Here is a 13,491-nt window from a genome sequence, read left to right as displayed (position 1 = left end):
GATGGACCTTCCCCTTTGGAGTAGCGTTTGAACTCCATAATAAAGCGTGCCATTTCTCAACGGTGGATGCGGCAGCCGCAGCACTGGGCCTAGATACTAGAGGAGAGAGGGGTGCTACCGACTGTGAGGCGGGAGAGGGGCAAGGAGGAGATGCCCCCCCCCCGTTTCGGCAGACCAATGGAAACAACAGAGGAGAGGTAGAAAGATCCCTAGAAAATGAAGCCATGCGGTAAGCCGGTACCGACTCGGACGGGGAGCGGCCACGACGGGGGCCCCCCGGTTGTTCTATGGAGACGGGGGAGGTTCCCCCCCTTGTCGGGAGGGGGTGGAGCGGATCTACTCGCCCCGGATCCTGGTGTTGCTTGTTACCCGAGCATACTTTATCTCTGCTAAGCACTGGGGGTCCGGGGCCCCAGCCTTTGAGATGCCCGTGGGTGTGATTGGGCCTGGGGGAAGAGATGAGACGGAATAGGATCCTGTCCACGACATGAAGACTGTAATACACTTGACGGTTGGGTGCTGCCAGGATAATGTCTGTATTTCTTTTAGAAAATGTTTGTTCAAGTTGTTTAATGTTTACCATCCGTGTCACGGTGCAAGGAGTCAGGGGAAAGCGTCACAGCTGATAGAGAGGGGCACTGGAGATTTTACTGGGAGTCTGGGCGAGAACATTGATGCAACACAGAGATAATGCTGGTACTACTAACAAGGAACGTGAAGGGCCTCAACTCCCCCAATAAACTGTCAAAATTGAAAAAATACCTTGAGGAGCATAGGTATGACATAGTGGCCCTACAAGAAACACATTTGAAGAGGGGGGAGGGACACCGTCTTCGTCACAAACACTATTCTCAAATTGCCCTAGCATCAGCTCCCACAAAACACTGTGGGGTGGCGTTACTATTTAGCAGGTCAGTCCACTTTAAGGAAACAGGGTCCAAGAAAGATAAGGAGGGACGATTTCTGATGTTGAAAAGCAGCCTGGATGGGAAACTCTGTACGATAGCTACTGTCTATACCCCTAACAGTGGTCAAACCCAATATCTGTTACAATTCCTGAGCGAGCTAGAGGGCTTTGCGGAGGGCGAAGTTGTCCTGATGGGGGACTTCAACCTGGTGTGGGACTCAACATTAGACACAACGCACCCACAGAGATCACAAACGAGTGCCTTTGCCAAATCAGTGAAAGCCTCCTTTCGCCATCTGGGGCTGTTTGACTCCTGGAGGGCCATGAATCCCCTGGAGAGGGATTACACCTTCTTTTCACACACTCATCGCTCATACTCAAGGATCGACTATGTGTTCTTGAGCAAACCACTGCGACAGATCCTTACGACAGTAGCTATTAATCCAATTGTCATTTCAGACCACGCTCCAGTGGTGGTAGGTTTAAATTGGTCACTAGCACGCAAACCATCCAGGAGCTGGTACTTTCCAGGGGTGATTACCCGAAATTACAGGCTATCTATACAAATAGGGCAGAGATTACACTATTGAGATTGCGAAAAGCCCACTACGATAAGGGCAATAAAATAGGCACCCCCTTAGCTAGACAGCTGCGAGTCCAACAAGCTTGCGACTACATTGAGCAGGTCAAAGACGGGCACGGGGAACACTTCACTGAAGAGGGAAAACCGAGGGCATTTAGACGATTCTATGAGAGTCTTTATCAATCGGACCACCCACCTGCCCACGCCCAAGAGACCTACTTACGCTCAGTCCACCTACCACAGGTCTCCCAGGAGACGAACGACATGCTAGAGGCACCCTTTACAGCGGAGGAAGTACAGGCAGCCATCAACGCCATAAAGGTCGACAGACTCATGACAACTTAAGGCGTGTCATACACTTAATGGAAAAGGTACAAAAGAAAAAGGTCCTGGCACTCTTATTGGCTTTAGACGCTGAGAAGGCGTTTGACAGGGTTGAGTGGTCCTTTCTAGTAGCAACCATGAGAAGGTTTGGATTTGGGGAACAATTTATTTCCATGGTGATGAGCAACTATGCCTGCCCCAGATCCCGAGTGGTGGTCAATGGGGTAGCTTCTGAATTCTTCGATCTATCCCGAGGCACGAGGCAGGGATGCCCCCTTTCCACTCTGCTCTTTACGCTCAGTGTTGAGCCCTTGGCTACGCGGTGAGGGGATGCGCAGAGTTCCCAGGCATTACATTTGGTGCAGACTCACATAAGATTTCCCTATTCGCAGACGATATTTTATTATTTGTCACTGAGCCTCATACTTCCTCTCAGCCATAAAAGAAGAATTGTCTCGGTTTGAACAAGTTGCGGGGTTCAAGGTGAACACGGGGAAGTCCTATCTCCTAAGTCTGACACTGCCCGAGGGTATGATGACCCAGATAGCCTCCATGACCCCATTTACCTGGGCCAAGAAAGATATTACTTACTTAGGCATTCGGATTGCTCCCCAGGTGGCTGGGTTGTTTAGAGCAAACTACCCCTCTTTGATTAGGTCTCTACGAGACGATTTCAAGAGGTGGTCCCTGTTATGGATATCCTGGCTAGGGCGCATCAATAGTATTAAAATGACGGTGCTCCCACGATTATTATACCTCTTTCAGAACCTACCCGTTGAGATCCCGTCAGATTTCTTTGCGGAGACTCGAACACTTTTCACTAAATGTATTTGGCAGAGTACTAGAGCTAGAGTCTCATACAAGATACTGACACGCCCCAGAGAGAGGGGAGGGTTGGCGCTCCCAGATCTCCTGCTATATTATAGAGCAGCACAACTGCGCGTACTAGCTGAGTGGTCCCTCCGAGAGTCAGATAAGATTTGGCTGCACATGGACAGAGCGGTGACAGGCAAGACCTTGTGGGATATTCCATGGAAACCCAAGGGGGCACGACCACCAAACGCATTCCTTAGCACACCCACAGCCACCACCCTCAGAGTGTGGGACAAAGTTACTAAACTCCATGGGCTTACGTCCTTTCCCTCACCACACACACCTATCCACCTTAACAAAGCATTCCCACCAGGGGAACTACCGGGACCATTTGATCGATGGAGAGAAGGGGGCTGCTTATGCATTGCAGACCTATACCATGGAAACCAACTTAGGACCTTCAATAATTGCTGTAGGGATTTCCAACTCCCACAATCCGAACATTACCATTATACACAGCTAGTGCATTGGGTCACACAGCCACATATAAAGGAAGCAGCTTCTACCAGTAGAGAGATTTGTGCAAAGGGGAGGAGTGACAAAAGGCAGTATTTCAACACTATACTCCATATTAGCTACAGCACAAACAGCACCAACCCCTCGACACATCCCTTTTTGGGAGAAAACCTTGGGTGGCTCGGTGGAGGAGGAGAAATGGCGCTATCTTTACCACGATATACACAAGCACAACCGCTCCATGACAGCTAGAGAGGCCCACTATAAGTTACTCTATAATTGGTACCTGTATCCTGAGAAACTTAAGAAGCTATATCCCCAGGTATCAGATAGATGCTGGAGGGGCTGTGGCATGGTGGGAGACTTTAAACACATATGGTGGGACTGCCCATCGATCCGCCCCTATTGGAATGAAATTCTCTCTCATTTGAAAGAGATGCTGGGATATCCCATCCCGACCACGATGGAACATGCTCTCCTGGGCCTTCGAGCCCAAGAATTACAGCACTAAACATACGGGGACCGGGCTATCATGTGGCTGGCTTTGGGGGTGGCGAAGACAACGCTAGCTTCTTTCTGGAAAAAAGCGGACCCACCGCCTATAACTCTGTGGCTCTCACGATTATGGAAAAGCCTTGCCATGGAGCATCTGGTTGATAAAGGGGAGGGTACACGCAGCAGTTTTGATTACATATGGGACCCCCTGGTCAGGTTCCTCTCCAGGGGACTTCCCCTCACGGCTTGTAGCCCCAAACTAAGGGCCTTGCACCTCTTCCACATATAGGAACCGGAGTCTGAGACGAGGGGGAGACTAGGGAGGACCCCACATAGTCCAGAGAAGGGGACAAGCAACCACCGACTTCTCTTAGCTACTCTTAATTTGTCTAGAGACGGATGGTTTGTTATATGTTAACTTGTTTAATGTCAATTTTTTATTCTATTTCATGTATGGTACGAGCTGGCTATACTTACGACCTTGCATGATGATAAATGTCCCTCAAGATAGAGTATTCCTGGTGCACAATGTAACACTACTCCAGCGAGGACAAAAGACAAAGGAAATAGAGCTGTATGGAATAGTCTAAGATGTTTCTTGATTAAGTATGCTTGTACTGTATTATAAAATGTCAATAAAAAGAAGATTAAAAAAAAAAAAGAACAGCACCTTGATCAGAAAATTAAGAAATATCACAACCTCAAAGGAAGAAACACTGCTATACAATATGCGCAAAGTATACTGGGCTGGTGGGAAAAAAGGAATAAAGCAACAGCTCACAGTTACTGGAATAGATGTTGTAAAACCGCTTGTCCTACTGCCACATCACCCTGCTGAGTTTCTTCTAAACAGTAATGTTTCGCAAATGTATGCGTTGACTTCCACGTGGCTGCCCTGCAGAGGTCCTGGATGGGCCCTCCTGCAAAAAGCGCCACGGATGCAGCCATTTTACTTGTTGAATGTGCATGCGCTGGATTCTGTAAGGGTTTTCCTGATGCTGTATGACAATAGTTAATCGCAGAGGCTATCCACCTTGCAATCCCCTGCTTGGACAATGCTCGGCCTTTACGCGGAGCTGGTTCAATTGTCTAAATTGCTTAGTTCTATCAAGACTGAAAATTTTAGGCACCTCTGAACATCCAATGAATGCAGAGCTTGCTCCACTGGCGTAGATGTATTTGGGAAATATGACTTCAGTCCCACCGACTGGTTAATATGGAAATCCGAAGGGACTTTAGGTATAAATTTTGGGTTTGTCCGTAAAATTACCTTGTCTCTCTTGAACTGCAAGAAAGGGTCTTGGATAGTGAATGCTTGAATTTCGCTCACTCTTCTGGCTGAGGTAAGAGCGAGAAGGAGGGAGACCTTCCAGGATAGAAATTTCAAATCTGCTTTGTGAATTGCCTCAAATGGTGGTTTCATTAATTGAGACAAGACCAAATTAAGCCGCCACAATGGAGGAGGCGGCCTGACTGGAGGGAAAGACCTGAACAGTCCCTTGAGAAACAGCTTTATGACCCTTGCGGACCACAAAGGAGGTACGTTATCTGCACGCCTATAGCGGGAAATCGCTGCTAAGTGGACTTTAATCGAGGAAATAGGCAAACCCGATCTGGCCAGAAGGAGAAGATAACGCAGTATTTGCTGTGGCGATGAATAGAAAGGATGCACCTGAGCTTGTGTACACCGTAAGCAAAACCTCATCCTCTTCAGATGATAACATCTGCTGGTACTCTCAGCTGCAGCCCTGACGATGATGATTCTACAATCCGAAGGTATATCTAGATGTGCAAATTTATGGTGTTCAGGAGCCAGGCTGTCAAGTGAAGTGAAGCCGGATCCGGGTGGAGAATTTGGGCCTCGCTCATTGTTAGCAGGGACGGCATCACTGGTAAAGTGATGCTGTGGTTCTGTGAGAGGAGATGGAGCTCTGTATACCAAAACTTTCCAGGCCATGCTGGACCAATCAGAAGGAGCTTGCAGCGTTTGATCTTGATCTTCACCAGAACCCACGGTATTAGGTGAATGGGAGGAAAAGCGTAAGCATAAATTCCTGACCATTCAATGGAAAACGCATTCCACCAAGAACACTAATGGTGATTCCGACTTGCAAAGAATTGGCATTTCACATTCTGCGGGGTGGCAAAGAGATCCAGGTTTGGTTTTCCCCATAGGGAGAAGACTTGATTCAACACTCCTTGATCCAGCTCCCATTCGTGGTTGGACATTTGAGACCTGCTAAGAGAATCCCCTATGATGTTCTGTACGCCTGGGACATGTTCCGCTCGAAGGTTTATCTGCTGGCTGATAGACCATTCCCAAATGCGCTGAGATTCTCTCGATAAGAGCAGAGACCTGGTTCCTCCCTGTTAGTTGATATAATGCATTGTTGTAGTGTTGTCCGTCCGAATGAGTACTGATGAACTTTTTATTTTTGGAAGAAAAGCGCAAAGCGCTAATCAAACCGCTTTCAATTCGAGGTAATTGATGTGAAAAACCTTCTGATGTGGTTTCCATTTGCCCCTGACTCGTAGGTGCTGGAGGAAGGCACTGCAACCCTTGAGAGAAGCGTCTGTAGTAATTACCCATGGAGCTTGTTGGGAGAGAAAAGAAAGTCCCCTCAATAAGTGAGACTCCTGAGTCCACCAAGTTAGAGGTGATATCATGGGCTTCGTTATTCTGATGACATCGTCGAAAGATCCCCTGGACTGCGTCCACTGAAGGTCTAGCTGCTCCTGTAGGGGCCTCATTCTGAGAAAACAGAATGGTACCAGTGGAATGCAGGAGGACATCATCCCTAACAGGGACTTGAAGGGGGAAACTGAAACATACTTTCTTTTTCGTAAGCACCTCGCGAGGGATATGAGCTTTCTCCGTCTCTCCTCTGTAGGAGTTGCATTGTTGGTGGAAGTGTCCAATATCGCCCCTAGAAATGTCCTCCTTCTTAAGGGCTGGAAGGCTGACTTGTCGCGGTTGACTAATATGCCTAGGCTCGTGAACAGCTCGATGCAGGCGCATGTGGACTTCAGTGCCTGAGACTTGGCCTTGACCAGCCAATCGTCCAGATACAGGAAGACTTGATGGTTCTGCCTTCTGAGGAAAGCTTCTAATAGAGCCAAGCACTTGGTAAAGATTCTGGGGGCCGATTTCAGACCAAAGGGTAACACTTTGAACTGGAAATGGTCTCCGGCTACTACAAATCTGAGGTATTTCCTGTGGGAAGGGTGTATAGGGATATGGAAATATGCATCCTGCAAATTGAGGGTGGACATGTAATCTCCCGGGTTGAGAAGGGACAGGATGTCTGTTAGGGTGATCATACGGAACGATTGTTTCTTGAGATAAGTATTGAGATCCCTGAGGTCTAGGATTGGGTGCCAACTCTTCCACTTCTTTTGAACCAGGAAGAAGTGAAAGTAGTATCCCTTTCTTTTGTCCTGATGTGGAACTCTCTCTATAGCTCCCTTGAGGAGGATCGACTTGACTTCCTGCTTGAGTAAGTGCAAGTGCTTTACCCTTCGAGGGAGGGGAGGTCTTGTAGGAGGGTACTGTAAGAATTCCAAAATATGGCTAAATTGAATGAGATTTAAGACCCATTGGTCTGATGTTATCTTTTGCCAATTGTGAAAATAAAGAGAAATCCTTCCCCCTAGTTTTGTATCCAAGGGAAGGTTCGCAGCCGGAGACAACAGAAAGTCATTGTCTGTGTCCTGTGTCCTTCGCTTGTCTTTCAGTTTTTCCTCTCTGTGAAGGTCTCGAATAAGCCACTTACAGAGGCAGTCTCTGTTGGCACTGGGAAGGAAAGAACTGAGAAGCCGCAGAGACAGAGGGAGTACCTATATTGTTGGAAGCCTCCTCTATATGATAAATACCCCTGACTTCTAGATTCCTGAAAGGGCTGTCTTTTAAACTGCAACGTGCCAAGGGACCCGGCTGTATCAGTATCCGTTTTTATTGACTGAAGCACATCATCAATGTGCTTCCCAAATAGGGCTTCACCATCTAAAGGAAGGTCCAGAATTTTGTTTTGAACCTCAGGCCTAAACGAAGTCGCCCAGACTATAACTTCAGCAGAAGACCTCTCACCCTCTTCCAATTTAGGGTCCTCTAGCAGCTGATCTAGATAGGGAGCAATGTCCGCCCATAGCTGTCTATCATATCTGCCTATGATAGTCAAAGAATTAGAAGCTCTTATCATAAGCGAAGCCATCAAAGAAAAACGCTTCCCAATATTATCGAGCTTTCTACCCTCCTTGTCCAGTGGAGTAGAGATAGGCGCAGAAGGGTTTCTGGATCTACGTCGTGCCGCTTGGGCAATGACTGAGTCCGGTTTGGGATGGCCCGTGAGGCAGGCAGGAGAGTCTTCTGGGACCTTATATTTCTTATCAAGGCGAGGCAGAACCAGGGTGACAGTCGCCGGATTCTTCATTACCTTGATGCCCTTATCCCAAATATAGCCCACAATTGGCATAGACTTTACACTTTTTTTAAATGGCTCTTTGAAATCATACAAGAAACAGTCCATCTGCTTCGTGGGCATGGGCAGCTCAAATCTCTTTGCAGCTCTTTCCAACAAGTTGTGAAAAACCCCGATGTCACCAGGAGGGGAATCCACTGGAACCGGGGAGGGTGAGGACGGGGTAGGAATCTGATAATCATCCTACTCTGTTATGGCATCCGGCAATTCTCCCTCCTCTCTGTCATCATCAGATGAAGACAGATCTTGTGTTGGGATTGAAACTGGCGTCTGTGGTGGTACATGCAATGGCTGGACCCCCGGAAGAACCGGAGTAGAAGGAAGAGGCACAGAGAGTATCATAGAAGGTTGCTGTACTTCCGAGCCAGCTGGTGGAAACCGCCTTCTATAGTCATCCAACATCAGTTGTAAGTCAGCTATAAGCGATCCCGGCAAATAAACCATCTGCTCCTGACAGGGATACTGCTGTGGTTGGGAATAAAATGAGTGCGGATCATGCTGTATGTCCTCCTCTAGATCCTGGCACTTCAGATGTAATTTTGATGGGCTATGGGCAATCCCAAACGGGCCCTCGTCTTCCCAATCTTCCTGTTCCAAAAAATGTGTAGGTACCAACGCTGATACCCTACTTGGAGATGTAACCAGTGGAGAAAGTAAATCAGACTTCTTATGTCTTTTAACTCTCGTCGACAGCATCGTCGACGGCATCGTCATCATCGACGGAAGCGTAGACGGGATCGCAGACGTAGACAGCACTGACGACGGAGAAAGTCTTGTCAACGAGGAAGCCGACGACGGTAGCACCATCGTTGACGGTCTCACCCGCAGCATCGTCGACGGAGAAGAGGCGATGGGTATACTGATCGTCGACGAAGTGACCACAAACACCGTAGACGAGGAAATCGTCGATATGAACATCACTGAAAAGGAAGCAGCCGTAGAGACAGTAGACGTTGTGGTAGTCAACAATGAGGCTGTAAACACACCTTTCAATGCTGCCGTCATCGCAGATTTTTCAGATGGCTTCTTAAAGACATGTTTTACCACAGGAGGTGGCGTTGGAGGCTCTGAAAAGGCTATTTTGCTGCATTCTGAGGAGACAGAACCTTCCTTAGAGTGTCTTTTAGATGAAACAGAACTCCTGTGTGGAGAACTGGAAGGGCTGCCAGCTTTAGAGGACACCGGGTTTGATCTTTTTATGAGCTTTTCTAGGTGGATCCTCAGAATGGTGAGTTTGATATCTGCCTCTTTTTTGTAACCTTCTTGATGAGGAGGAGGACTCCTCACTGTCAGAACCAGACACTGGGTTTGATCTGGATTTCAACTTATGGAGCTAAATCAGTAGCCTACCCTCTCTATCCTTGAGGGTTTTGTTAGAAAAGGTTCTGCATAACTTGCAGTCTTTGACTACATGGTCAGGATAGAGGCAGTGAATACAGTCTTTGTGTGGTTCTTCAAAGTGAAGTATTTTCTTCCCACAGGTTTTGCAGGCTCTAAAAAGACTTTTCTTTTCCTTACCTGACATGTCGAATTTTGACAAAATATAATTCCTTTAGGCTAAGTAAGAAGATGACACCTTACTTGCTGAAGAAATCCACTTTCTTTGAAGAAAACACAGTAGAGATAGACTTCTCTGGAGATTTGACTGAGCAGAGCTCAATGGAGACTCCCTAGCACGAGTGCGATAGAAAATCTGAGGGAATGGAGCTTCTCTCAGGAGGGTTCTAGAGGGAGGGGAAGCCTGATTGGCTGGGACTTGCTTTGGTCCTTTCTACTCATAGAGACAAAGATGGCTACTAAAGTGAAAGCCTTTGGGCCTTTTTTCATTGCAGTAGCTTCTATATTGCTGTTTTGATGTACCGGGGGCTCCCATCTCGACGACGGGGAAGGATTCAAACGTGTGAATCTATGAAAGTTCCAATATTGGAGTAATTATAAATACACAAAACAACTTTGAATCTCGATCAAGATAAAGGAAACCGAAGAGCAATATACTCGGAGATTGTTTGAAACAAATTTCAACTCCTGCATACCACAGTCACTCTTCATGCATCCATACACTCCCATTCCCTGAATTGCTAATGAGGGGGTTGCGCGCCAGTGTCCGTTACTAGTATCGGGGCAGCCGGCAACTTGCCGCCTCCTTCAATCGTCATCAGTCACACTCAACTCTCAGGATAATATCATACATGCACTGCTCTGACACACTTGACAGTCATCCTCAAACACACAGGTATAAGGGGACGGGGATTGGCCAGCCCGAATATCTCGCACCCGTCTCATGCTCACTCCTGAAGGCACATTACCAACAGTGTGAAGGAGTCCCAGTGGTTGTAGCATACTTTGATTTTAGTTCCAATCACATGGTGCTTGGCCTAAGGTTTGCACCTCCCATTCTGCCCAGCAATGACGAACTGTCTTGTAGATTGCAGTTCCAGGGACTCTCGGAGGGCGCAACCTCGTCCAAAAGGCTGGTGTTGCTGCTATCCAAGTTGGAGGCTGTTACCTCCTTCACCAGTGCTCTTGCTTCTGACCGTTCAGATCTCTGTCACTCAGGGTCAATGGGGTGTATTTGGGTCCCCCCATGGTCTGGCCCTCAGTGGTCCAGTTCCATCAAGGCAGACCACCTCGTTGGGAAGAGCGGAAAGCCTGTCTTCCGTGCCTACTCTTCCCTCATGCTTGCCCGGCAAGTGAGGGGGTGGGGGGGGAGGAGGCAGAGGGGATCAGCATCCAGAACTTTTAGCTTGGCCAGACAGAGCACCACATTATGGAGCACCATAGCTCTCACTTTCTGTTCCACACCTCCGAAGGATGTCTGCGTTTGCTGCACTAGGTGGGTATAGTCAGGAAAAATTTATATTTCATGGTTTTCAAACTTATGATTCCCTGTTTGCCATACAACTCGAAGAATGGAGTCACAATCCCTATTGTTTAGTATTTTTTAGATATTGGTGCAAGGGGTAGGGGGGGTAGGGGCACCAGCTTCGGGGTGATCATCATCTATTTCTGCTATGCCTTGGTTAGAATTAGAGCCATAAACAACATAATGGAGCCTCTCTTGGTGCGACCACCTCAGTAGAGGTGCCAGTGGAGAATCAAGCTATCTGACAACCAGTTGTACTTTTGTCATTTCGTATTACATCGGTCGAGATCAGCTAGTCAATTTGGGGTTAGACATTGGAACCAGGATTATGTTGTCCCCTATTATTAGTGCCGGAGACAGCTGCACTGATGTTGAACAGTTGCAGCCTGGTGTGGGAGTAGGCAAATGAGTAGGCATCAGTACCGGAGTCGCTACTGGACCTGAAACTGTTTTCACTGGGTCACTTAGCGGCAAGGGACGCCCTGCCATTGGAAACACAACTGGAGTGCCCCACATATTTTGGACACAGAGGTGCACCAGAGGGAGCAGGTAAAGCAACGTGGCCTCTATGAAGGCTTCAACTTGCTGCCGCACTGCTGATGGCCTGGGGATTTGCGGGTGCATCAGGACACATTAGGCGATTGTCTCCATACTCAGGGGAACCCAGAAGTGACACACTAGTAACCTCTCCTCAGCAATGAATGGAGAGGCAGGATGGGGATTTGTGCTGCTTTCATTATTTATGTTTTTTCTTTTTTTTGTACTTACTAGAAGACTATGAGGGGGATCGTCTGTGAGACCTGTCCTGGGAGTGGGACTGGGCACGTGCAGGTGAAAACTCATCTATAATGGTAATATGTTTACATTTCTTTTAATACAGGCATCCTAACCAACAAATAAACTATGACAAGATGTACTGGTTGACCAGCTTACAGGTAAACTGGTTTCAAGTAGGAGCAGACAAAAGAGGGGCTATTACTTGTTTTCCACGATAGTAACAACATAATTTAGACAGCAATACGACGCAGAGATCAGAACACACTTAGTAAATTCTATTAGAAAGTTCGTGCTTACCAGTTCAGTTACCATGATTGGCCACAGTGAGGTCAGGTGCTGTGGAGAAATCCTAAGCAACAATACTCGGAACAAGAGAAACATCTGGGCAGCAACTACAGAACTCTGTCCATATCGCAAATTCTCTGTCAGTCGCTCTAGCAAAAACATAGAAAGCTATATTTGAACCTCGGAAATTATTTTAAAAACATTTTCTGATGAATATAAGATATTTAGTGAATACCAAAATAATCAAATTGATTTGCAAGAACTTTAATGAATTTCTTTGAAATTAAAACTAATGATTGGATTTTCCTTGCACGTTTAAATTTGAGCAGAGCCAATAACCTTGCATCTACTTCTTCTGGTGAAACTATAAAAGACTGTATTACTCATTGATAAAATGTCGAATTCATTGCAATAGTTGTTGAAAACATAGACAAAATAACTGTGTTTAGGCTGAACATCACTCAAGTCCATTTTGGGGTAACTACCCGTTTAATGTATTTTCCTGCTCCATTTTGGGATAATGGCTTGGACGTTAGCTGACAAAACAGAAAATGCCCCAATTAGGTATGACTCATTTTCATTAAAAGGAGTTTACTCACATTCTTCACATAATACAACACAAACTTTATACTGGATGCACCCTCTACAAAAACAGCATCTTTTTTAGCTTTACTTAATTAAAAACTTTGTTTCTACTTTCCAGGAGGGAAGATACAAACAGAGCCAGCAATGCATCCATAGTTCCAGAGTCATTAAATCATGCAGTAACCTCAGTGATGAGGTTTGCTAAACACTGAAGAGAGGATGGAAAAGAGAACAGTGGTAAAGACTGTAAAGGCATAATATACTTGCCAACTTGCCGGTGGTGATAAAACCAGTGCCATTGAAAAACTATTTTACTGTAGGAGCAACTGTCTTGTGTTTTCCCCTTTCTGCCATGCTTCAGTTTTGTGGATTTAAGCTGCAGTGAAAAGGGTAACTAAAATCCTGGTTTATGTGTAATGTTTAACAACTCCAAGGAGACTTCCAAAGAAACAAATTGACACATAGTTAAATCATTTCTTCGGACATATAAAAGAAAAATACAAGAAGGGGGAGGCATTATTAAATATTACGTATGTAGCAACACGTTTAGAGCCTTGTGTATAAAAACATGCACCTTACTGCCCTAATGGCTGCAGGCTGTAAATATAAAATCATGTAACACACTCACATCACAGTGTACCACATGTTGAGGGCAAGTTGTCCAATCTTCAGAGAAAGTCGACCTAAACTTGTCACTAAAAAGGTTAGGTGCTATTTGTATCAGTTGCACACAAGTGTGATGAAAGGTTTGGCTGAGGGTATGTGATTGTGTACTTGAGCGGGTGTTCAGGGATTAAAACTAATTCAAGACTAACCTTCTGGAGTTCTCTTTTACAAAAAAGTATGACTGTGAGGAGGAGAAAAG

At 46.4% G+C, this 13,491-nt stretch overlaps 1 protein-coding gene across 1 annotated transcript in view; it reads right to left on the bottom strand.

Annotated features, from left to right (window-relative positions):
• The window catches only part of DOP1B (DOP1 leucine zipper like protein B), a 604,399-nt gene that overhangs the window by 67,989 nt on the left and 522,919 nt on the right, over positions 1 to 13,491 (bottom strand). The window contains exon 33 of the mRNA XM_069202530.1: positions 12,054 to 12,190. Coding sequence (XP_069058631.1) covers positions 12,054 to 12,190 — 137 coding nt within the window. The remainder of the gene's footprint in view (positions 1 to 12,053; positions 12,191 to 13,491) is intronic.

This window comes from Pleurodeles waltl, chromosome 8 (genome assembly GCF_031143425.1).
Source record: "Pleurodeles waltl isolate 20211129_DDA chromosome 8, aPleWal1.hap1.20221129, whole genome shotgun sequence".
NCBI lineage: Eukaryota > Metazoa > Chordata > Amphibia > Caudata > Salamandridae > Pleurodeles > Pleurodeles waltl.
This window is presented reverse-complemented; position numbering and strand designations above follow the sequence as displayed.